Source organism: Hemibagrus wyckioides, linkage group LG19 (assembly GCF_019097595.1).
Source record: "Hemibagrus wyckioides isolate EC202008001 linkage group LG19, SWU_Hwy_1.0, whole genome shotgun sequence".
Lineage (NCBI taxonomy): Eukaryota > Metazoa > Chordata > Actinopteri > Siluriformes > Bagridae > Hemibagrus > Hemibagrus wyckioides.
This window is the reverse complement of record NC_080728.1, coordinates 10,252,326-10,279,404: the sequence shown is the minus strand read 5'-3', so window position 1 is coordinate 10,279,404 and position 27,079 is coordinate 10,252,326. Positions and strand designations below refer to the sequence as shown.

Here is a 27,079-nt window from a genome sequence, read left to right as displayed (position 1 = left end):
TATAATTTGTACAGTTGTTAACAAGTTAACAAGCTTAATGATTTGGACTCTGTAGAAGTGCACAGATGTGCTTACAGAAATATCTTAGCTTTCAAACATGATGGACACACCGATATACACTACCAGTCAAAAGTTTGGACACACCTAATTCCATGGTCTTTCCTGATGTTTATTTCTTTCTACATTGTAAAACAATGCTGAAGGCGGCCGAAATACACAATAATCTCGTTTGAACAGTGGATATTGAGATATGTCTGCTACTGATGCTCTGTAAACCCTTCATAACGCCTCTAATCTGAGGTGCTGTTAATTGGTGATTTCTGAGGCTGGTCACTCTAAATGAACTTCTCCTCTGCAGCAGAGGTCAGTTTTGGTCTTGCTTTACTGGGATGGTCTTCATGTGAGCCAGTTTCATCATGGTGCTTGATGGGTTTTGCAAATGCACTTGACAATACTGTTCTTGCAAGAACTATTCCAGAACACCTGACCTTCGTGTCTTAAAATAACAACTGACTGTTTTTTGTTGTCATTACATATGGATCACTTAAGTCCATGTGTGTTATTTCATAGTTTTGAAATCTCCAGTATTGTTCTAGAATGTAGAAAATAAATCCCTAAACAAAAAACATTGAATTAAAAGGTGTGTCCAAACTTTTGACTGGTAGTGTATATATATAGCAAATAGCGGTGTAGACTGAAGCCTTTTGAGAATAATAAAAAGGTTTTTGAGATCTGTTGAATATGCTATGACATATGAACATCACGTGCTGGAAGACTAACCTGTGTGTATCCCTACAGAAATGCAGAGACATGAAGGAGCGTCTGCTGAGTCAGCAGAGAGAGACCCAGGCGTCTCTGGAGCGTCTCCGAGCCCTAATCCGCCTCATCCAGCGTGATCACATGATCCAGGTCACCATGACAGCCACCACCACCACTTCAGGGGGAGCAGCACTGCTCTCTCTGCCCTGGATCAAACCGAGCTCCACCAGCAGCACGAGCAGCTCCACAGCATCCCCTGCAGGGTCCTCTACACTGCTGCACAAGAGTGTGCTGCACTCCCAGGGCAACAACTGAGCCCATCACAGGCAAAAACACTTTATTCATAACAACATACGTGCATTTTCTTTTACCACACAGCTCTTCCTGAGCTTAATGAGAGATACTCACAGAGGAAGCCGGAAACTGAAATCCAGCCAACGTGGGTTCCCCCCAAGAGCTGTATTGTCTTAAAATATCAAAAAAAAAAATAAAAAAAAAATCAATACTAACTACAGTATATTCTTAATTCAATTCATAAGTATTTTTTAAACCCAACACCTACAGTGCTTAAGAGATTTTTTTTAACTTATTGTTTTTAATTTACTAAATGTTCTTGGCCTTAATGTATTTATGACAATTGAGCAGATCACCATGCCGTCATGAATACAGAAATTAAAGTATTTTATGCGGCTAAAGCCTTTTTTTTTTCTTTTTCTTTCAGTTTTGTTTTTTTTTTTTTAAAGGGGGGATACTTCTACATATAGCGAGAGAGAACATTAGAGTAGCGGTAGTTAAACGAGACATATGAGACAGAGGACTGTACAGATACTGATCTATCCGAGTCAGAAATCGTTCTCATTCTCCACAGAACAACAATCGCCATACCAATTCAGGTGAAAAAGGAGATGGGAAAGTGGTTTTCGTTGTGTATGTAACTATGAGCATACGAGCCTTCAAACAAAAACACACACAAAAAAAAAAAGAAAAAGAAAAAAAAAAAGAGAATAACTTTTTTTCAGTATTAATAGAGTTGAGATAAAGGAACAAAGTATTTAAGATGATTACAGAATTTAGCATTTCTAGTGGAAAATTTAGTATTTTCATGCGGATGCCTGTTCATAATTGTGAATGGAAGTATTGGAGAGAGGGGATTGTTGTACATATGTTGTATTGTTATAACAGGTCCTTCTGATTTTTCTTCTGTATTGTTACTCCAATCAGAGCCTCATCGACGATGTTTCTTTCCGTTTCTGTTGCACTGACAACAAAAGTGGACATTAGGAAGGGCCGTTCAAGATCCAATGAGTATGTGCACCTATTGTCAAACCCTTTCTTTTCTTTCTCCAGTATATAAGATATGCCAAAAAAACCCTTACGTTTTGAAGCTGGGAGCATTCCCATCTTTCACCATTGTCTTTATCTGTCTTGTCTGTATTTGTAGTTTTTGCTTTAATGATGCCTTATTTCCTAAATCGCCACATTGACATTATATACAATTTCACATATAGTCGCAAGGACACATCTGACTGGAGTTGTGTCTGTTTGGTTATTTCATTTTCTTAATCTGTGAGATGATCTAAATGAACACTGCCTCAAGAACAAGGTTTAGATAACGCCAGGGTTTATTAAAAAAAAATGTCAGATTAAAATGAGAAACTTACCTGGAATTCTCTCTCTCTCTATTTTTTTTTTTTTTTTTTTGGGAAAGGACAATTTTGTCGGTCACCTTTGCTAGTTTGTCTTCCTGTTCTTCTAAAGGATTTCTTAAGGTGCGCAGTTCTGACCTGGCCTGTGAGGCAGGGCTGCTTCTTAACCCGTGCAGAGGAAAAGCTGATCTACCTTTGCTTTAGCTACTGATCAGCGTTCAACCCAAGTCAGCAGGGTCTGAGCCTGATCACGGTCCAGTGGAGCAGGGGATTTTGTTTCCAGAATTCGCAGGTCACTCGGTCTCGAACTGCGTTCAGCTCTGCTGTAATCACCCTGATCAAAGATTCCTAAATAACCATGACAGATATAATAAGACAGACAACTCAACACCAGATATCCAATATCATTATCTATTACTTATCATTACATAAGGGCTTAACAGGTATGTGGAATAAGGATTATTTAAGTGCATATCATAGATTCCGACCATTATTGTAAATGACAATTAAATCTAGACCAGGGTGCACCATCTAGATCCGAATGTAAGGAATTGCAAGCATATCACCCACAGGCCCATGATAACACCCACATTATACCGACAAGCCTGACCCTAAGGGATTAGCTCACGGGAAACTGCAGAGGCTACATTATATAGATTAAAATCAAACCACACTGCAAACAGGAAAGTCGATGATTAAAAAAGCAAACTTGCCCGTATCTGAGCTCTGTTCATAGCGAGAGTGTTCTTCTGCCCTTCATGCATCATACGAGACATGTCCCCACCTCCCCCATAGTCCACCCTCCCCCCCCATATTCCAGAATCTTCTCCGGGACAAACTGTGCCGTGCTTATACAGATCTATTTTAATACACTCGACACTACGTTGAACAAGATGAAACTTTTTTATATTCTTTTATCAATGAACGTGAGAAAGAAAAAGAGACAAAAAGAACATGACCATTTTTTATTGTTTGCCAATTATGCATTTAGCTTGCAATGTGTGATGTGTCTGTATGCTATGAGGAAAAAAGGTAGCAAACATAAAAACTGAACTGGAAAAGGCAACAAGGCTACTGTTAGATGGATGTCTTCGGACTGTCGGAATAGTGTTTTGTTTTTTTTTTTCTTTGTCATTATGGAAGGGGACTGTCCAGTGGATAGTATGTATAGGAAAGTGTTTGTCTTACATATGCCAATGTAGTTTTTTCTTCTTTATGATGCATTCAAAGTTGATCGATGGAAGTTGGTAAATGGTAAAGAGTAGTCACACTTTTTTGTACCAAGTTCTTATTGAAATCTGAATCAATAATAAACATGGAAAATTGGAGTATTGTTAAGTGTGGTGCATGTTGTGTGTGTGTGTGTGTACAAAGCATTTATTACACTGTAATTACATTTATAAATGCATGTATCTAATGTACTCTTGCCTTATTCATTAGGTTCAGGAACTACAAAACCTTCAGCGTTTATATAACAATGATGCGAAGTGTGTTGTGAAAAGCTTTATTAAATATTCCTCATTTTCTTGAATCCATATGATCAGAAACATTGACAGTCCAGAGAATAGTACAGCTATATTACTGTTGTATAAAACCAGACACACATATATACAGATAAAGCTACATTTGAATTAGATTAGCAACTCTATTGCTAATTTCATTTATAACAAACCCTACAGGAAAATAATCTTTTAAAAATGTCTTGGTGCTTTTTCTTATCAAGTATCATAACCGATAAGAGCCTGTGTGGATCCAGGAGATTATAAAGAATCTATGACCTCAATACACACAGATACACATCACTTCACTTTTTGTGTGTTGGTAAAATGAACTAAATATTGAAAGGTGAGAAATAAAAAAAATATAGATTAGTTCTGAGCTTGTGATTATCTGGCATCAGGTCACACGCATTAGGTCGACATAACTCATTAGTGGAATGTAAATATTTAATAAAAAAGAGCAGTGAAGCATAAAAATGGAACATTGTCATTTCATAACATCTCAATGCTGCTGCAATTCATGCCTTCAAGGTGATCTCTGCTGCCTGCAGCGAATGGTTGCCATGGTAATCGTGAGTGCAGTTGTAATTTAGGGGAAATTTGCTTTGATTTGTGTGTTTACACAGTCAGTGTGGGTGTGCCTTGTGTTCTTAGCTAAAAGATGTGTGTGCATGGTAAAAGACACATTTTAAGCCACACATCGGCAACTGCATGATTAATGCTATTTAGAAGCACAGAGATGTTAATGTAGCATTAACATACTGCTTGCTGTCCCTGTAGGAGAACGTGTCTCACCCTTAATAAATCCTAAGAGATCAGTGGTAGGAGTGTACAGTGCATTTTCTGAACCTGACCTATAAGTAAATACATTCAGCATAACAAAAGACCTTCTATGTGGTTTAGTGTTGAAGTACTATACAGTCTTAGTGTTTTGGTCTGCAGTACAAGAGCGTAAACGTTTTGCTCCACAGGTCACTGAGAGTCGGTACATCATATCAGTGGCACAAGCAATAATAACAAGGCCAGGTGTTAGGCTTCCTGCTGTGAGCTGTAGTGGAAGTGTGTGGAGCAGTCAGGGCAGTACCTGCTGTGGAGGGCAGTAGGAGCTAAAGATGGCATTGTAGTGCTCGATGAGTAGCTCTGTGAATATGTTGAGCGGTGTGATGGCACTCAGAGACACGCCGCCATGACGAGGCCACACCAGGTTCACCCCGAACACACACGCCAGGTTAGAGGAGCTCATCTTATTGAAGATGCTTTCCTGAGACACCTGCAGAGAGTGAAGTGACTAAATATATATACACACACACACACTACCGCTCAAAAGTTGTATTGTTTTTCCAAGGAAACACACGATATTAGTCTGAATAGAAAATATAGCAAAAGAACAGGACATGCTGACATGTCAGAGTTAGAAGTAATGATTTTGATGGAAATGATGAATGTTTTCTTCAAATTTTGCCTTCATCAAAAAAACCTTTTGCAGCAATTACAGTCTGGGCATTTTTTCAGTTTTTCAAGATGATCTGTGGAGATTTCAACCCCATGGTTCCTGGAGCATCTCCCACAAGATGGACTGCCTGATGGAGTCTTCCTCCGTAGCTGAAATCAAGCTGAAATATGCAAGCGATCCCAAACTTTTGAGCGGTAGTATATACACACACAAACATACATACATACACGCAAAAATACATTTGGGGATGACCCTTTCCTGTTCCAACATGACTGCACACCAGTGCCCAAAGCAAGGGCCATAAAGACATGGATGAGCGACTTTAGTGTGGAGGAACTTCTATGCACTTCTAGAGGAATGGTCAGAAATTCCCATAAACACACTCCTGAACCTTGTGGAAAGCCTTCCCAGAAGAGTTGAAGCTGTTATAGCTGTGAAGGGTGTGCCAACTCCTCAGCTTTGGAATGACTCAGAGTCTCTGCTCTAATTCATCTTAAAGATGTTCTATCAGGTTGAGATCAGGACTCTGTGAAGTTCCTCCACACCAAACTCACTCATCCATGTCTTTATGGACCTTGCTTTGTGCACTGGTGTACAGTCATGTTGGAACAAGAAGGGGTCATCCCCAAAATTGGAAATATAGTCTATGTTTCAGGCCAAACAGATATATTATATGTATATATATATATATATATATATATATATATATATATATATATATATATATATATATATATATATATATAAATAAAAAAGAGAGCACTGCAAAATAATCAGTTTCTTATGTTTTTCTCTTACAGGTTCATGTACTGGTGAGATGAACAGTTTTGTTTCATTTATTTGTGAACTGCTGACAATATTTCTCCTAAATTCCAAATATAACTATTGTTATTTAGAGTGTATATTTAAAGGAAATGACAACACATCAAAATAACCCAAGATCATGCAGTATTTGTAGAGCTTTAATAACTCAAATAAAACAAAATGCAAATTATTTGTAAACAAATTGTGTTATTGCTTTGGCTAAATAACATTAAGAAATCAGTATTTGGTGGAATAACTCTGATTTGCATGTGTTTTGGCTCCATGATCTCCACCAGTTTCTCACATTGCTGTTGGGGAACTTTATACCACTCTTTTTGCAAAAAAGCAAACAGCTCAGCTTTGCTTGATGGTTTGTGACCATCCATCTTCCTCTTGATGACATTCCAGAGGTTTTCAATAGGGTTCAAATCTGGAGATTGGGCAGTGGTCTCTTTTTTTCCAGAGCTATATATATATATATATATATATATACACACATATATATAGATAATGCTGGGTTGACTCTTTCCATTTTATCAGCTGAGATCTGATGACTCACATCATTTATTAGTTTGAAAACAAACTAGTTTCCTTTGTTTGAATATATGCAGCTTTCATGCTCGTGCATGTTAAACAGGCAATTATGTTCAAAAATGGGTTCGTGTAGGATCAGGAAATTATGCAGAGAACTAGACTTGTGTACTATAAAGTCTTTAAACAAGCGCTTCAGTAAAAGACTTTAGTCACTGTGTAACCTGCACATTTTCTCGTTAGAAATCGCAGCTCAGAGAACGGTAGCACATGCCTGGTTTGGGTAGCTTTTATGTTAAAGGTCCCGAGATGTGCAGGGGTTCATTGTAAGTAATTATACTCCGTTCTCACTGATTAAACATTTGCATGTCATGGTGAGTAACGATGCCCCTGGGAATGTCTGCAAGAAGATTACTCTATTTTGCTGTACAGGGGGGGTCACAGCTTCATATTAACATGAAGACAAGAGAACTGTGAATGTCAACTGCCATGAACTACAAATCTGCATGAGTGAATTAAGGATAATGATGACTTCTACATGCTTGCGAAGAAATATGTGAAAAACAATGTACTTTTGCCACAAGATGGTTAAAGATGATAAAGAGATTCCCAGCCCTGGTCCTGGAGTACACTTCGGTCCAAGTGTTTTCACTGATCTGCCAAACCCATGTCAGCATTTTAAGAAGGCTTAATTAACAGCACTTCCTGAGCTGGTGTATTCCAGGCCCAGTGCTTGAAAACTGTGTCACAGAGGAAGCAATTTATACAGTTATCTTTGCTATGAAATGTTTCCACAGCCCAGAAATACACACTTACTACAGAGGATGTTATATTTACCTCATTCTTTCTGAAACACAGACTATGTCTACATGCAGAGCGAGCGAAAAGGATGGCCAGGACGTGACACAGCGTGCGTGACCAGTATTAAATGCTGAACTTAATACTGATGCACCTGTATCTGCCTCAGAAAGTAGATGAAGTTGCCCATTTAACCTCACAATAAATATTGATTGATTGTGTAATGTAACCTGCAGTTTCGCTGCAAAAGGTTGGTTGCAGGTTGCAAAATGGTGCTGACAGATTTACATCAACTCCCCCCCCCTCATTTTTATTTATTTTTTCAACGACTGAGCTAGTACTATCTGATTATTAACCGATTATCAGACTGCAGGTAAACAGACTCGATTCAAATAGCCTGGTATATCCATTCCTGTAGTGTAACCTGTTTCTGGAAGTATAGTTTATGATGTGGGGGAAAAGGTTATTATTGGTGGATTTGGATGTAAAAGCAAATTTATTTGTTTTTTATTTGTTTGGCAGTCACTCGATGCAGCCAGACCTGCAGTGTATCCACTTACCATATTCAGGAAACAGATGAGGTACTTGACCACGATGAAATTGTACTCTGGAAGCGACTCCACAATCCTTTTGCACCTTGAAACTCGTAAGCTGCTCTCCAACTCTGTGAAAAACATTGCCTTATTTTACAAAAGCCAAAAGACATTCCCAATGAAACATCAATAAATAATTTCACCACTCACAATACACAGAAGGCCAGTGTTATTTCTAGTGGTGTAAAATGAGCCTAGAATATTCCCGATACCTCTAGAGGGTACAAAGACACTTATCTCACTGAACTCTCACTGAATTCCCTTGCCTTCGTCATATTCCACAGACCTGCTTTTTAGTTGCCTGAGTGACCGATTAATTATTAATACTGGTTAAAAAGAGCCTTTGGGAGAACTGGATCAGGCTTTACTAAATGTTGAACACAGACCCTTCGTCTAAGAAACCGTTGAACGGTTTCTGAATCAAACAGGTGAGACACGGATGTGAGCTGTAGTGTCCTCAGTGTATCGTCTCTTAATTGTGACTTGCAGTGCAGCGAGCGAGCCGGATTATGGCCTGGATTTAAATACTCACTGGTAAGATCCTGTATCTGGTTATATAATGTGAAGGTGAGGAGAGGCTCCGGGAGCTCACGCAAAAACGTCTTCAAAATCACAGCAGGAACATGAACATCAGAGTACTGCTCAAAGTTAACCGGCTTGCCTGAGGCAAAACAGAAAGAGAGGAGGAAGGGAGAGAAAGCAAAAAAAAGTACACGATGGACTCTGTTAAAAGAATAGTGAAGTGGTTTTCAACCTCATTTCTATCCACAGCATCTGTAATCATCACTGACAACGGTTTTAAGACCTTTTAATGTACCGATGTTAAACATTTGAATCGAATTATTCTGTCTTCAGTTATATTACATTGGCTTTGTCATTGAACACTGCTGAGAAAGGGTGAGAGTTTTGTTTTTAAGATTATAACTGAATAAACCTAACTGTTATTACTTATAGTAATAGTTACTACCTATTTTTCTCCTAAACACCACTTCTCTTCTTATATCATTGTGGCACTCCAACAAATTAGCACCACAACCCCTGAACACATCACATGTACTTTCATTTAAATGGATTTAATAAGCTTTAGGAAATATCCAAGTATCAAACTAAACTTACTGCACAGCTGCTCTGAATAAACCCAGCATTATCCAGCACTTCCCTTTTGTTCTTTATTAAACAGAACACCATCTCTACTTAGCCTAATAAAGCATGTATTCCTTTCCTCTTTTTCCCCCCAAAACAGTACTGCAGCTTATCAACACTTCATTTAAGCAGTAATATATGGTGCTAAGCAAGCTTTTTTTGTGAAGAGGTATGCTTCAAGAAAGGTATTGTTTAAAAGGACAAAGGCGGCGGAGTGAAAGCACAAATGAGAACGAGTAAAAGTGCAAACATGAGAAAGGATATGGCTGACTGATAGAGCTCTCCTCTGGGACTGGGACTGGACTCTTTTATACATTATTGGAAGGGAACGCTACATGATTAGCTATTTATAACAACCGGGCATGTTAAAAAATGGGACTCACTATTGTCTTCTTTCTGTATTAAACACAATTACATCGCCTGAATAAAAGTTAGACGTATAATCATAACCTCAAAGCTGAGAAGGGTATTAACAGAATTTTGTGTTAGATCTCCACAGGTAATTGGAGGAGTTAATGAACTGGAAAGTCGAAACGGACACTATCTTAATGGGGAGTTCTGCAGGCGACGTGCTGCCTGTGATGCTATCAAGAATCGTCGGAGGAGACTGAGCCCTATTGATCTCCCTTTCATGGCTGTGGAAGAGGGAAGGAGGGAGAGAGAGAGAGAGAGAGAGAGAGGGGAAGAGCTCACCCTGGTTATAGAGTTTCTGGATGTCCTTGATGAGCTGTACTCTAACTGACCTTCGGAAGATCCCTTCTGTTTTCAGCCCTGGGGGTAGGGAGGGGGAGAGAGGGAGAGAAAGAGAGAGAGAGAATATGTGTTTTGAAATGTGCCATTGAATGGGGTTCATTCTAAATAGCATTTCTATCTGTCTGAATGCTGATATGAGCAAGCAGGTGGTAAATGAAGATGTCAAAACAGTAACAACATAGATCCAATATCCAGTATCCAATTAGCCAACCGTTATTATTTCTGATCTTACCTTTCTGTTTGAGGTAGGACACAGTTTGAGACATCACAGGAGGAATCAATACACCATTGTTTCTCTCTCGAATGCTGAAAAAGACATATTTAATAACAAATGCTTGCAAGCAATCCACATGCACACCGTATAATAAAATGTAGCAATACACACATTTCTGGTGAAATCAATACGTGGTGTCGAGGAAAAAAACACGTTTTTAATTACAATCACCTTGTCAATGTAGCTTAACAGCGATGAAATTCGCCACAAATCACTGATGAATTTACTCACTATTGTAAGCTCACACCAAATTGCTGGGTGGGCAGAGGAGGTCTGGGTGGTGGAGCCTTCGCTGGAAGAGCTGATTCTCCTTTCTGAGCGGCTCGGAGCTCTTCGTCATGCCTGATCACAACAGTTAAAGCATAGTGAATTCTCATGACTTTGGCTAAGCAGCAACTTAAACCTATAAAAACAGAACAGGTCTTTGGAGCAAATTTTTCCTTAAATGATAATAAACCAAACAAATTCAGTGTCTCTCTGTAGTATTGAAAATTCGGGTGTGAATATGATAGATATGAAGATGATGAAGATATGAACAGCTTCCTTTTTCGGCATATTTCTGATACACTGACATTCTATCTGAGTTGATACGGACATCCTTCTGAAACTCTAAGCCCTCAAAATATACAGTAGCAGGGACAATTAACAAATTAAAAACTAAGCATAGTTTCTCAAGCATAGCGACTCTGGTTTCTAAACATGAACCAGCTCTGCTTCTGTTGCTTGTTCCAGCCAATCACATGAATTTATGTCAATTATTTATCTGAAATCAGCTCATTAGATCAGAAACTAGCTATATATCTTAAGACTTTAGGTCAGAAAGGGAAGTGTTATCATTCGATTTTTCATTTATCAATGTTTTTAAATCTACTCATGACTAACATTTTGCATCAGACCTTAATACGGCTTGTGGGATGATGAGCTGCTCGTAGTTGACGTGTTCTCTTAGCTCTGCCAGATAGTTCACATACGTTAGCTTCTTACCAAACTTGTGGCTAGGTGGAAGAAGAAAAAGATATGTAAATACCATGGATACAATTAGAAAAGCCTGATAGATAATATGATTTCTGTCTACCTTATAAGAGGTTTGAATACATTCCATAGAATACGGATAAAGTTTGTGGGGTGGACAACATAGAGGGTTTTAAGATTCTTCTTATACCTGAAGTAGATGCACGGAGGAATAAAGACAGACATTTTAGCAACAGAAACACCAAATGAACAACTCTCTTAGTAAAATCTCTTAAAACAGACACATCACAGTTTATTCCATGCTCGGAAATTTACTTTAATTTGCCTCATTATGGAGACTAAATTATTAACTCCGGGCTCAGACATGCTTCTGTGAAGCTGTTACATTTAGAGAAGAAAGACCACTAGGGACCAGTTAGCCAGACGGGTGGGTGAAGGCATTTATGTTACTCACTTTCTGTCGAATTCCCGGTAGGCATTTCGAAGCCAGCTCAACGAGGGTTTGTTGATGCTGCGCAAGCCGTAATGAAAGTACACTACCGTGTAGTCGCTCTCAACATACTGGTCCAAAGTATACTTGATATACCTGTGATAACAGTCAAGATAAAACCTTACAAAAAAATGACAGAAAAAACGACAAATTCAAATGAAAACCTAAACTGTGTTAAATCTCTCTCTAACCATACTCACTCCAGCAGACGATGGTGATTGAGCTGATGTGATGGGGGCATGCAGCAACTGCTAAAAATGATCAGCTTTCTGCCATAATTGTCATCACCTAAAACACACACACACACAGTAATATTCCAGAGTTTCCTGTTAATGTTGACACTGGAAAAAATCAGTCCATGAGAGTCCATGCGTTATCAAACACAAGCTCATTCCATTTTTAAATTAAAATACAATGCAAATTTAATGAATAATGTTAGCTGGATCAGCTTTAAGAAAAAGATACTGACCTCATTTACACTCTGTTGCTTCACGCATGCTTATGGAGCTTGGAAGCTAACGGACGCATTTAAATAAGTATTCTGACTATCTTTCATTATTTATTTCTATGGTGCATTTAATACATTTCTATTTCTGCTAAGATTTGCCTTCAGAAACATCATCTGAACAGTCCTGCTTATTTTGAGATCAGAATTCTAAATACAAATATCAAAATACCAGTTCTAATGGGAATTAGGCCAAAAGTGAAGTATCTTGGATTCCCAAGGAAGGCAGACGCTTCCAGAGGGATCAAATTCAGCATATTGCCAATTACAGTCTTCTTCTACACTTGCAACAGAAAACATGAGAAGCAGAGTTAAGTGGAATCATGGAAGATCTGTGTGTGTGTGTATTAGACACCATGGAAGTGTATTAGCTGTACGTTCGAGCATCTAAAGTTAAGCTCTATTGAAATACATAAATTCTTATGCAGCTAGTTTTAGTTACTGATGATGAAGAGAACAGGGCAGCAGGCTACTGCACAGCTAGCTACATACATGTGAGGCATATGCTAAGCGTTAACTGTTTAAAATTACTGTAGAAAACATTTTTAAAAAATGACTTAACTCTGGAAACATGTGAAAACTTTCCTCTGGGAATCAATGATGGTCCATATTTGGCATAATTTACTCAAAAATCAGATTTTATTTCATCTTAAAACTTTACTCTGTAATTTTACATAATGTTTCCCCGTAGCAAATCCAGAACAAATAAAAACACTGACAATAATTTAGATTTATTACATACCTCACAGGGAAAACATAATTTTATTTAATGTGAAGTTTATATAGTTACTGTACATGCTTTCAAGCTCCATACACTTTATATCTGATTATATCTGGATAAAGGAATATCTACGACTGGTATATGACTGACGTGAAGGTTGACAAAACCCTTCACTATACTGCACATGGTCCATTCGGAAGAAAAAAAAGAAGTATATTTTATCGGCCATCCTTCATCATCTATTGAAATCAACTTAAAATGCAGAAACAGGAAGTTGGCTGTCAAGAGGTGTTTGCTGATTTGAACTTGATTTCAAATCTGAAATTAGTGTAAACTGTGTTCAATTTGGAAAAGCGTCAGAGAATTATTCTGGTATGCCATTCTTAATAAAAAAAGAAATCATGAGGAATCAACATGGTTACGGAAACAAACTGTTAATAACATTTTGTTAGAAACAGAGCGGAAACTGATGTATAATGGAACGTGGAAAATGTCATCTCTGCTGCATTCAAATGCTAAATAAAACCTTTTCTTTCCGTCAAACACCTTCATCCATCACATACACATTTTATCCACTGAGGAGTCCCAGTGATGCATACTGACTAAACCAGGAATGCCTTGACCTTTATCATTAAAAGAAACAAGGTTTGCAAAGACGGCTATTATGTCTGGAAATTAATGCAGTTTCTGCAATAAAAAAATAAACATAAGCAAACCAAGTTGTTACCTGTAACTTGGAGGATGCCGTGCCTCGCTACGTCGTAATAGGGATGCGATGTGTCTTGACAAGCATTGCCACTAGGCGGCGCTAAAGGGCACAATTGCCCCTGATCTTCCTCTTCCTTCTGCAGCTCTAAAAAAAGGAATGAAGCCCTTCAGGTTTAGCTTGGGATATCAGACATCATCTGAAGATGTTCTTAATGTGCATTCAATCTACACTGCAGGCGTTACGAGCATGACAAGCGCGGTTATAAAACATGCAACATGTGGACAGATAAAGTTGGACCTGCTAGAATTAGTGCATGTGACTTATCTTAGTTATGAGCATTACCACAACATAAACTCTTTGCTAAATACACATTTCATAATCATGATATATTTGTAGTTAATAATTCTAAAGACTGATAACAGTATATCGAAGGTGATTTCAGTGTATTCTGATGGAGTTTATACTTGTTTGAGTAAAACAAACATTACAGAGGAATGAAGCCCTTCAGGTTTAGCTTGGGATATCAGACATCATCTGAAGATGTTCTTAGATCTTACTTTGTCTGGTCAAATATTACTGTATCCTGTTTAGCAATATCCTTGCCAAAAGGACAAATGCACGTTACACACAACCTGATTTTACGGATATTATTATATAGAAAATTTATTTAATATTATAATTAAATAAACAGACAAAATAGATAAATTAATAACTAATTACAAACACATCAACCTTTAGATGGAAACTACAGCTACTTGTAGTTCTGGTCTAACTAGTGTCAAACTATCTGCCTAAATTTTAAGGTCCTGCAACAATTCCTTAAGGTAGAATAATGTAGAATACAACATATTCATGATTATCTCCTTTAGGTGGAATTAACTAAAAAATACAGGAGCTAAACATGTGCCCGTACGTCAATACAAGACATGCAGCTGTGGTTTCCTAAGAAAGGAGATAAGATCATGTAGATTTAAAGAGGGTATTTTTCAGTATGGATATAAATCAGATCTGGATTTTTAATGAGGATAAAAAGGTAGGTCCACTTGTCTTGTTGTTGTCTTAAAAGGTTTGTATAACTTTCCAGACAAAAAAAAAGAAGCAGCATTCTTGTAGAACTATTACGACCATGAAGTGGAAATATTTCTGCTCGGTTTACATTTCTTTAGGTCACATGGTGTGCTATTCATTAAGTTTCAGAAAGTTGACAGTTGCCATTATCTGTGTGGTGAATCAGTATTTACCTTCGGGTGGACTGGGGCAGGAAGCAAGCTATAAATACAATCTGTTTTTTTTTTTGTTTTTTTTTTAAAAAAAGGAAATGGCCAGTGGTGGTCAGTGGCCTGTGAGATAAGCTGAAATCACATCCCTGACATTTCTGGCTACACTCTGACTCTACTAGAGGATGGAGGAGGGGGAAACACTAGATAACTTTTTCCACTGAATGGAACATTTACAGAGACTCCAAAATGAATTTTTGGTTAAACAGAACAAAAAATTAGTTTTCGGAGTTGCATGACATTACATTTTACTACAGCACCCTCTTCTGGGGACAAAATAAAACACTTGCTGTCCACCTGAACAAGTCCTGTTATATAGTGTATGCCAACGGTCATTTAAGCTACCATTAATATGAACACATTTTTCACTGAAAAGGTCAGTGGATGTGGGCTAATGTTTAAGGAAGCTGCTGGCTTGCTGTGTGCACACGGTGACTCCAAACTAAAAGTATGCACTGGCTTTTGTGTGTTTAATTATGAGCATCGCTGTCCCATAAAGACAGCATTGGAAGGTCAGCATTATCTGAAAAGTAACCTGTTCATCTCCCAAGATGGTAAATATAACTCATCATAAAGTTGCATGCCAAATCCAGCATGTGGTTTCGGAGAAATAGGCCTGTTTACTGTTTGATCCTTCATGTGGCCTACTTCCTTCCTTAGAACAAAGTCAACAACTGACTCAGGCGGGAGTGAGAGTCACTACTGCCATCTTGGATTACTAATTCCTTTCCAGACATCTGAGTAAGGTCATAGCTGAATCATGAGAGAGTTTACTGACACCAAACATCAGGGACGCTTTGTAGACAGAAAGGGGATACTTCCAAGCCTCAAGGTTACCCTGAATACACACCGGATACACTGCGGTCGAATCGCATCAAAAATGTGCATTCAATCTACACTGCAGGCGTTACGAGCATGACAAGCGCGGTTATAAAACATGCAACATGTGGACAGATAAAGTTGGACCTGCTAGAATTAGTGCATGTGACTTATCTTAGTTATGAGCATTACCACAACATAAACTCTTTGCTAAATACACATTTCATAATCATGATATATTTGTAGTTAATAATTCTAAAGACTGATAACAGTATATCGAAGGTGATTTCAGTGTATTCTGATGGAGTTTATACTTGTTTGAGTAAAACAAACATTACAGATGAAGTGTAAAACAAAGGTCATACATGCCTCTGATGTACAGCTATTTATACAGTAGGCTACACGGATTTAACCACTGTGCAGAATCATTTGTTGTGTACCTCCCACGTGTGTATATAAAACACACACACACAGGACCCTTAGAATTTCAGAACTTACCCTCTGTACTGTAAAGATATCATAAAGTTAAAACCTAACAAAGACTCACCAATCTCGGCCAGTTGTTCCAGGTCATTTGCTGAGATCATGGTAAAGGCTGAGTGGTCTCGGCTAAGCTTCGTTACATTCTGCAAAGAGAATAATGATTTACTTGCTGGCAGTGACCCAAAACCAGCTTCTGATCTGACAAAATAACACAAACACAGCTTCTCAAACAAAAAACCTGCTGGGACACACAGCAGAATAATATTATCTTTGTTCTCCTAAACATCTAGTATGGAGTAAAATGGATCATTTGGGACTGCAAACCTAAGTAGACAGACAGAAAAAATATATAAGCGCCCTTATGATTTAGGGGAATGCATTTTACTTGGGTTCATTTGTGCCAAACACTTTGAAGCTGCTAATCAATCCAGATGGGACATTTTTTGTAATTATTGCATGTGTGGCTTTCTTTAGATACGTGTATGTGATTAGCATGTGACATAATTACCTAGTCATGTGCACAGAGATAAACAAGTCTAATGTTTACAGTCTGGGAAAATAAGTGCACAGACAAGAATTTTTCTTATTTAATATATGTCCAGGATGTCCAATACACACACACACACACACACACCTAGAGATCAGCCACAACCTTACATTGTTGAGGTATGGACTCCACAAGGCCTCTCAATGTGTGCTGTGGTATCTGGCACCAAGATTTTAGCAGCAAATTCTTTAAATACCACAAGTTCTAAGGAGTGACCTCACCAGTTCACCTTCTGACCACTTTTAGTCTGTACTAACCAGTGCATACCAGGAACAAGCCACAAGACCTGCTGTTTAGGAGATGCTATGACCCTTGCCCTTCTTAATATAACTGGGACCCTTTATGCTTTCCCATTTTTCCAACACATCAACTTCAAGAAGTGACTATTAACTATTATTGTTCTGGCTGATATATATATATATATAAAAACTATAAAACTTCTGATCTATTGTCACATTCATCTCAAACCTAAATGTCTTCGGTGTATAGCAAAAATAAGAAAAATCGTACCTGCTGTTCCAGCGGTACAGACAATGAAATGAAATGAAATGAAATATTAAAGTTTTCTCCTGACTTACCATCGCACCTACCACACAGTTGGAGCAAATCCCAAATGGCTTACTCACAACATCTGTTCATTACACAAGGTATAACACAGTGGTATCTGTCCATCTGTTAAATTTCCATATGCACCACACCCACACTACATGCATTATGCATAAATCCCACAAACCCAGGTAGGCTGAGGGTGGGGGATGTGTAGAGTTGTAATTTGTGTAATACTGGTTGTAGGGTGGCGTGGTAGAGAGATCTATTGTGTTTTAACATACAATTTAAACATAAGATAGCCAGAAAACAAGCAACAAACAATTAACCTTACACAATTAACAAGGAAGGACAAGCTTTACCAGGTGTTAGTTTCCTTCCCTCTCCCCTTCCTCCTTGTGTTTTTGCAATGCTTTCTTCAAAATAAACCTCTATAAAGAGCACTTGTAAGGACGGCATCAATGCTTTGTGAATTCAGTGCCAGATTTTAGACTGATCAGAGAACAAGTGTATATTATTCATTTTTGTCACCAATAGTAATGTTCTTCAGCAATAGCTGTCCTTGGCTTCAGAAAAATACAACAGAATGAAAATGTCTGTGTTTGTGGCCACACAGTAACGTTTATAAGATAAACAAAAGGCTGATGTCAAAGGCTGAGTCGTGGACATTTGCTAGACTTATGCATGATCTAATGCCTGGAATGTTGCTCTCAGTTTGTCTGCTGTGAAAGCACATGACACGGCTATATGCGTCACTGCTAATGAAAATAAGATGTGACTGCAAACTATAGTCTGTGAACTGTTAAAGATCTGTGTTGTCCTAAATGCTCTAGTATGGACGTGGCATTTAAACACATATTGACCGGTAGTGTTTTATGGCATAAAGTGTGCATATTTTATCTGTTTATAGGAACTTTTTTGAAAAAGATAATAAAAATATTGATTGGATGCAATGTTTCTGAAACTCTTTTATAGAATATAGAAATCACATGGCTTAACTGTTCTATAAAACTGCTGGATTAGGTTATTAAAGATAAACTAAAATGAAAGCAATGTCAATATTTAGAATAAAATGTAATCTTCCATGTGGTCCATTGGAAAATGAAACCCAAAATTGTTCTTTTTATGTAAATTTCTTTCAGCAATCTATCATCACTTCCTTCCCTTCCTGCATTACCCACAATGCCTTTCAATTACTGTCAGTTATTCAGTCAGTCTATCTCTCACCTACTCAATCTATACACTGCAGATCTACAGTGTCCAGAACACTACTTCAGCTGTCAATCCCATCACCCAGTGATGCTCAAACCAAAATCTGACCATTATCACTTATTACATTTATCTCCCATTAAACACCACGGTATCTGTGCTAATAATCCCCATCAATTTCATATCAATCCCTAATGAATTGCAGCACATTTTGTGAGTGCCTTAGTTTCCCCAAAGATTTTAAACCCCAATCCACATTCATAGGCTAGGGCTTCATTGTGCTGCTTAAATACAAAAATAAATCAAAAATCCCAAATGTCATTATATAAAAAAAAAGCTAAAAGCATGTAGGTCATTCTGAGGACAACATTCACTGTCCTTTCTTTCATCCTTTTAGAAAACTTTGAGAAAGCACAAGCTATCGCTATCTTTCACATTCCCAGACAGATCCATTAAAGCTGACAGTGAGGTGAGGTTCCTGTAGGATGGGGAATTCAGATAGGGCAGGGTGTGACAAAATAACAGTATGGCTGTCTACTGTGATAAGAAAATCTAAAATAGTTTCACTGGGACAGATCCTTGAAAATAGCTTACAAAATTAGTAGCAGTCTGGCCAACTGTAAACCCCTTAAGCTGTTTGGCCCGAAACATACGCTATATTGCCAAAAGTTTTGGGACACCCCACCAAATCATTGAATTCAGGTGTTGTTTTTCAGGTGTTAGGCTTGGTTCCTCAGTTCCAGTGAAAGGAACTCGTAATGCTTCAGCTTCATACCAAGACATTTTGGACAATTTCATGCTCCAAACTTTGTGGGAACAGTTTGGGGATGACCCCTTTATGTTCCAACATGACTGCACAAAGCAAGGTTCACAAAAGACATGGATGAGAGACTTTGGTGTATAAAACACACTTATAAAACACCTTTGGGATGAAGCTTTCTCGTCCAACATCAGTGTCTGACCTCACAAACGTACTTTTAGAGGAATGGTCAAAAATCCTCCAAAACACACTCCTAAACCTTGTGGAAAGCCTTCCCAGAAGAGTTGACGCTGTTATGGCTGTAAAGGGCGAGCCAACTCCATATTACATTCACGTGCATGTAAAGGCAGACGTCCCAGTTTTGGCCTGGCTCTAATTCATCCCAAAGGTGTTCCATCAGGTTGAGGTCAGGACCTTGCTTTGTGCACTGGTGCACAGTCATGTTGGAACAGGAAGGGGTCATCTCCAAACCGTTCCCACAAATTTGGGAGCATGAAATTGTCCAAAATGTCTTGGTATGCTGAAGCATTAAGAGTTCCTTTCACTGGAACTAAGGGGCCAAGGCCATACCCTGAATTCAGGAATTTGGAGGGGTGTCCCAAAACTTTTGGCACTGTAGTGTATTAGTCGATACATTAAACATGGAGGGTTAAATGCCTTTTTTTTTCTGTGAGTCAAAATTTGTTTCATTGTTCCATCGTTAAAACCACATGCTTCAGATGGTATATTTCATATATTTCATATATTTCATATATATATATATATATATATATATATATATATATATATATATATATATTTCATATTTCTTTGCAGTTCTGCTATAAAACTAAACATCTGGTCTGTTCAATATTTAGCTGTATCCTGATTAATCTGTGTATATATTGTGTACAGGTTACATCAGCATTCAACTGCCTGCTTTCAGTCTTATTTATTCGAAAAGCCCTTTGTTATAAGCATAGCATAGATTTTTAAGTTAATACAAATATTCTTGATATTAAAAGTAACCTTGAGTAACTTTAATACAGAAACCTACAGGTCCGTCCCTCAGCTGCAGTGGACAGTAGAGGTCCGGCTGAAACACCTGAGGGAGACGGGTTATTTTTTTTTTTAAAGGTTTTTGTTGTCGTGTGGTGAAATAAAGTCATTCTGAACTTTCTATGTCCATGTAGATCTTTGTCACTTGTACATGAAGCCTTTTAAACGTTTTACTTAAAAGAAAGAAAAAGAAAAGTTTCTTACCGTCAGTGTTGAATCAGGTGCTCAAAAACACGACTTCCTATCAGACTCGCTCAGCACTGCGCATGCGCGGCTTGTCCTCGCGTTCTTCCACGAAACTTCCCCCAAACATTCCCTAAAGTGGTGGCGTGTAGATCAGGGGCAAATCCAGACTACTTTCTAATCTAATCACAAAAGGTGTGAAAATAGTGCTCCAGCAGAGGGAGTATGCAGTTTCCAAATAGCATTAGCCTTGGCAGGTGTACATTGTTGAAAAGTGAGACTAGAAACCATACCTCCTTGAATAGATCCAACATAAACATGGATTGTTTCACAGACGGAACTGAAAGGGGCGTGTTATGGAAATTATACATTCCTGATAAAGTTGATCACACTCAGGCCATTGAGGTGTGTTGTTTATATTTCTAACACACTAAATTCCACAAAAAAAAAAAATTCCAGCTTGGTCAGACAAAGCAGTGAAAAACTGTAAAGTGACCCAGTCCCGTGTATAGATTTGTTATATATGATAAATTCAGCCTATGGGAATTATTAGCTAAGCAGTATTTCTCAAAATGGAAATTTTAATGACTAATATTCAGTCCTTTCATCCCTGCATCTATCCATTCATTTATCCATCTATTCATCCATTTTATCCATCCACTCATCCACCCAGTCTGTGTGTCTATTCATGTCTCTGTTCATTGCTTCTACTCATTCCTTTCGTTCATCCAAAACATGGTGAACATGTCTCTACGTCCATCCATCCATCCATCCATCCATCCATCCATCCATCCGTCCATCCATCAGTCAGTTTTTCATTTCACTTTCTCTGTTAATTCCTTTCACATACGCTCTTACTATCCAGTTTTTTTCTGTTCATCTCTCCCCTACTCCTCTTCTCATTCCCTCCTCTTTCTTTTTTTCTTCCTTTCTCCTCTCTGCAGGTCTCCACACTGTTTAAGGACAGAACGATAGAAGGAGACATTAACGTGGTGATAGTGGGACTGATCCAAAAATGACTGCTAGCTTCAAAAATGACTGCTACTAATGCATCATTAGAGACACTTATTTTACGGAAAAAATGCTGAGACAGTTAGAAAGTTAGAACATTTATAAATCAGTTTACTCAAGTAATAAGTAAGTTTGAAAATAACCTATAAGCTGGCAAAGATGGTCTACCATCAGCTGGTACCTGGCCAGAGCAAGCTGGGTTTTTCAGCTGAGTTTAACTGAATTTGTTTAATCCATGCCTTAATAACTGAAAACAAATAGACCTATAGGAAGACTAACATGGATTTCAGGCTAATATGTTCTTTTGCTGGAAAGTTCAGGAAATAACAATAGGCAGAAGATTACTGTGCACATAACAAGGCTAATATTTTGAATGGAAACCCTATGTTATATGCTGTTATAAAGGTTCACAAAGAAAGACAAACCAAAGAACTTAACTAGAAGATGTAACCTTTTCTATTTAGAGCTTAACCATCAGTTATATTTGTATTGCATTCAAATTCACAGCATAAGACTGGTTATTTTTAATTACTTACTGGTGAAATTTACTATGAATTGTATACTCCTTGTTTCCATAGGCAATAGCCCAAAGCAATGAATACACACAGAAAAAGAATGAACCAACACATTTTTATGCTCTGCCATGTCTGAGTTGGCCTCACAGAAATGCTGCTTTGATTTGTCAGGCAGTCTTGCCTGGGCTAGGGCTGCTAATTGGCCACGAGTGTCAATCAAATCTTTGCATCTTTGCTCTTGTGTTTGGTCTTTAACCTTTTCCCAGCCTAAATACCAGCCCTAGGTCCAGGTAAACCATCTAATGATGGATGACAGGGAATGACTGCTGGATAGAGAGAAATTTTTATACATAGAGAGAGCTTGGAAGTACTGCAGTAAGTACTTTACATCAAAAATAGACTCAACAGCAGAATACCACCTGCTGTTACTAAAGCACATTTCAATCCAGTGTGTAATTTTCCTCTGTAGATGTGAACAAATAGATTTTGCATGTCTAATTGTGGAGAGTGGACATTTTTTTAGACTCTGTTTACCTGAGTCCACAAGAGAACTAAAGGAATCTTTTCAAAGGTTTGTAAAAACCTGAATGACCATACAACCTTTTAAGCATCTTAATATATCGAGAACTAGAGGACAAATTGAATAATCTGCAGCTGGCATGGAGACTCTCAAAGTGTGGAAAGTCTGACACCTTGTGGTGAAATGGCGAATTGCTTTACTGAAGGTCCATTAGTTAAAAGTAAAGTGCATTATTGATCCAGCAATTCAATGTATCTGTGTAAAGACTTGAGAGTTTCCCATAAAATATGTATATTGATGTAGGCTTTGAACCACAGCTTTAAATACTTTATGCAAGTTAGTGTAGAAAAGAGTAAACTCTCTAAATGTATGAAAATAAAAGTACAAAAAAAAAAAGTCACATACTCTGTTATATTCAGGTACTGACGGTATATGATTGTAGCATAGAATGTGAGAAAGCATTAGCTAATGTTAACTAAATACATGCCAAATGATAGGTTGATAATAACTCTGATTATACAAACTGGTTGAATAATATTGGTATAGCTGTTACAGCAAATAAATTACACTGGAAGGTATTAGGTCTTACTATCATATGTGTTAAAACTGAAATTTGTTAAGAATTTAGATAATCTACTTGAAGTCATGTGATGTGTAAATTTATGGTTTTATCAATATATGATTGTAGAGAAATGTGCTGATGTATTTAAAGATGTAATAAGTAGTAATTACAACACACACACAGTAACTTTGTAAGAAGGGCATTAGAAGGTGGTGGTGGCTCAAGTGAAGATCAGGGGTTCAAGCCCCAGCACCGCCAAGTTGCCACTGTTGGGCCCTTGAGCAAGGCCCTGAACCCTCTCTGCTCCAGGGGCGCCGTATCATGGCTGACCCTGCGCTCTGACCCCAACCTCCAAGGATGGGATATGTGAAGAAAGAATTTCACTGTGCTGTAATGTATATGTGACAAATAAAGGCTGTTTCATTTCATTTCATTTCAGAAGCAAACACAAATCAAATGTTTACAAATCACTGCTGGCCCAAACACTCAACAGAGCTGGGAGATAAGCAAGCTATTACTGAAAAAAAGCCATATGAAATACCATTCTGAGTTTGACTGTCATGTTGGCAATTGCAGGTATGCAAGACTTTATTAAACTTGTCAGTAAAAAAAATATGGAATCCAGGAACAAGGTCACTGTCCAGGCAATGGTGAGGCGACGGAACAACATGAACTTGGCAAGAGTATAGACAAAAACCATAAAAAGTGTCAAAACCAGTAATCTAAATACAACAGCTTGGCAATGAGTGAAACAAAAGGAACTCTGAGCATATACTTTGCAATGTTAAGCTGCAGTGAGGGTGCTTTAATACTGTGTGTGTGTGTGTGTGTCCAGGTAAGTGTTATCAGTAATCAGGTAAATATGAAAGCATCCATGATGGCTGTGAGCTGTAGTCCATGGTGGCCATGTTTGTAGGCCGGGGTGTGCTCTGGGAGTTGAAGTTCACCGTCAAATTTTGGCATTGACTTGATGTTGACAAAAGACATGTTAAAGACTCAGCTAACATGTGAAAAAGAATATGTGGTTCGATGAGACCAAAACAAAACTGTAAAATGCCAGAAATGTAAATGTAAAAGCACAACCTGACCTTGGCAAAAAAGCCCTTCATTTGGCAGAATCTCAATAGTTTCATACACTAGAGTAAAAAAATAGTGGTGGTGTTTGTGTTATGCTGTAGAGATGCTCATTAGCATGAACTTGGAAACTGGTAGGATTGACGGCAAAAAGCATCAAGCCAAAAATTGAGCAACACTATAAGAAAACAGGCGACTCTCGTGGAGTTTCACCATCCAACAATCCTAAGCATTCTGCCAAAGCTTCACAGGACTGGTTCAAAACCAAGAATCTGAGCGTGTTAAAATGGCCAAGTCACAGCCAAGGCGCCATTCAGTGTAATTTGTGGTAAAATCTGAGAATTGCTGTAATGCAGTAATATTGCCAATGAAAAACAGGCAAAAAATATCAGGATCCAGATGTGCATAGCTAATAGAGACATATCCCAGAAGATCTGCTACTTTAATTGCAACCAAAGATACCATGTATTGACGCAGGCAGGGTGAATACTTGTGCAACCAACAAATGTTTATTATTGTTTTTTACGTTTATTAATCTTAAAAAGATGTTTCACGTTGAAATGTTAGAAATAAATTTAAATTCCAGGTTGTAGCACTGCAAAAAAAATATGGAAGAGTTTAAAGGGGAGGAAATGCTTCAGCGAGGAGCTATAAGATAGATAATGTATAAAGCTACTGTTTGAGAAAAATGAAGATTGAGCAACATTAATAAAACAAACAGAGCAATGTTCCAGCCTACCACAAATAAAGACGAGCTGACAGAACACCCACACGAAAACTTGGCAGTGTTGGTGTTGCTAATCCTCTCCTGGCTCTTAACCAGTCGTTAGCTGCCTTGCAAACGGTTGGGGAGGGAAAGGAATGATTGGAGAGGGTACCAAGGGAAACACACCTTCTAGAAAATGCCGCTGGAGTCACGCAGTGATCCCTGTTCCAAATGCAATAATCCAGAGATGAATTATTGTCTGAGGCAACACTATCATGGTGGGAGTGCAGCAGCTTCTGCTTTAATGGTCCTTGCTGATTTTGCTCTAGGGTTACGATGAGATGTAGAGCCTGGGTTTTTCTCTCAGGTCATGATATAAACAGAAACAGGACTGTGTAGTCACGCAATACCAATGAACAAGGAAAGTCACTGATTTTTAAGAAATATTCTGTCCACTAGAAAAACAAGACAACTGCATTTAAGAGTCTTCACCCCTTTTTAAAGTAGGGGTCAGTAATGTTTAAGACTGAATACTGTTCGAAAGATTTGGTTCTCATTACAGTCTGGCAGTCAGTAAAATATCTGCTCAGAGGCCATACTCCAGTTTCTGAGTCATCCCAGGCTCTGTAAACTGGAGAAGAAGAAATAAACGATGTGGACCACCAACAGTCAACCAATCAGTACAAGGAAGCTACTTCCTGTCAGTCACATACAGAAAGCTTAGCCTCTCGCACTGTTCTTCTAGCCTAGGCAGCACATCTGCTTGTGCTTTGTGCACATGGCTTGAATTATGAGATTCTTAACAAATGTGCACATCACACTTTTAAATTAAATTTGATTAATATAATCCATCCATCCATCCATTGTTTATACCCGCTTTATTCCTAATTAGGGTCACGGAGGTCTGCTGGAGCCTATCCCAGCACACATTGGGCAAAAGGCAGGGGTACACCCTAGAGAGGTCACCAGTCCATTGCAGGGCCTGATTAATATAATATTCTTCTCAATTAAAAGCAGTGGGAATTAAGTTATATGGAAAAAATGGGATTGTGGCCAAAGGTATTATTGCTGGTATTATTGAAATGTATTATTGGAAATATAACACGAACATATCTCAGTAAAAACATCTGACTGATCTTTGCTAAATTTCATAACAAAGAAAAGCTCATTAATCAGATATGAGAAAGGCACTGAGACACTACCATCGGTTCCCACGAACTTTTAACAGTGCATGTATTTAAAAAAGCAGAGCTGACGATTTATACACTGTAGCCAAACAAATATCTAGGTCAGGACACCTGAAAATAGCACTCATCTGCTGATGCGTTTCAAATAGTAGGGACAGCAGTCTTGCAGCACTATCAAAATCCAAGCACGAAAGTTGTTTCCTTTGAGGGGTAAAAATAGGGTTGTGTGCTTTGCATTGATTCGTAAGTAACAGTATCATCTGTTGAAACAGTAAGCTGGACAGGGAGCAGTAAGCTGATCCAAATGCACGTCAGTGATTCTCATCTAGTGTATCAAACTGGAAAGGCATAACAAGTTGGGATTCACTGCTGTGAACACCCAATCACTCACACTCCACTCCACTGCACTGTGAAATTGCTTGTTTGGAACAAATGCAGGAGAAATGAAATGGGTTGGCGGCATGAAAAACATTTTTAATAAGTAGTGAGCTATCAGTGGGAAAGAAGTAAGCAGGCTAGACCGACATGCTCCTGCAAGAAAGATTAGGGAATAGAATACAAACAGATTCATTTGTTGATTAGATATTTGTCGGTTTTGTTTTGGTAATCCTTAATACTATTATGATGGGGTGCTGGGCACCGGTGATTTGTTGACACCATACACCATACACCACGATCAGAGCCATTATCACAGACATCTATCTCAGATGTTGTCCACAAAGGGTGAAAGGCATCATCAAGGGCATCTCTCACCCCAACCTGCTCACTCTTCTCCTATTTGCTGCCGTACCAGCAGGATAAGGAACAATTTCTTCTCCTTGTCAGTCAACTCCTCACAACACTGCTAATCCCCCATCCTCCATCCCCCACATTACGGTTGCAGTCAGATCATCGATTTACAATTTAAAATTACAATATTGCACAATTTGCTCACACACATCTATACCCCTGCACATGATCTAACCTTAAACAGTTTGCACAGTTTCCTCCCT

At 38.3% G+C, this 27,079-nt stretch overlaps 2 protein-coding genes across 9 annotated transcripts in view; one reads left to right on the top strand and one right to left on the bottom strand.

The window, feature by feature from the left end:
* The window catches only part of phf21b (PHD finger protein 21B), a 68,043-nt gene extending 62,030 nt beyond the window's left edge, over positions 1–6,013 (top strand). For 5 of the 8 annotated variants that reach the window (XM_058417148.1, XM_058417145.1, XM_058417142.1 and 2 more), the window contains one exon: positions 799–3,733. In XM_058417148.1, the coding sequence (XP_058273131.1) occupies positions 799–1,074 (276 nt within the window). In that variant the 3' untranslated portion in view covers positions 1,075–3,733. Of the gene's footprint in view, positions 1–798; positions 3,734–5,416 lie in introns of those variants that run through there. The other 3 variants (XR_009207378.1, XR_009207377.1, XM_058417144.1) reach the window with 3 other exon arrangements.
* On the bottom strand, positions 3,516–20,690 carry LOC131370080 (rho GTPase-activating protein 8-like). The gene is made up of 13 exons (XM_058417149.1): positions 20,534–20,690; positions 16,294–16,372; positions 13,669–13,794; positions 11,916–12,003; positions 11,680–11,811; positions 11,329–11,415; positions 11,150–11,248; positions 10,485–10,595; positions 10,212–10,285; positions 9,920–9,997; positions 8,616–8,744; positions 8,051–8,154; positions 3,516–5,174 (listed from the first exon to the last, which is right to left on the bottom strand). The coding sequence occupies exons 2-13, from the start codon at positions 16,331–16,333 to the stop codon at positions 4,977–4,979; spliced, it is 1,266 nt and encodes a 421-aa protein (XP_058273132.1). The 5' UTR covers positions 16,334–16,372; positions 20,534–20,690; the 3' UTR covers positions 3,516–4,976.
* Positions 20,691–27,079: the final 6,389 nt, after the last annotated feature.

Coding starts and splice junctions, on each gene's coding strand:
- LOC131370080 (XM_058417149.1), bottom strand. CDS start 16,333: ATGATCTCAGCAAATGACCTGGAACAACTGGCCGAGATTG. Junction 9,998..10,211: donor GTCCTACCTCAAACAGAAAG/GTAAGATCAGAA, acceptor CCCTACCCCCAG/GGCTGAAAACAGAAGGGATC. Junction 8,745..9,919: donor CCAGAAACTCTATAACCAGG/GTGAGCTCTTCC, acceptor GTTTTGCCTCAG/GCAAGCCGGTTAACTTTGAG.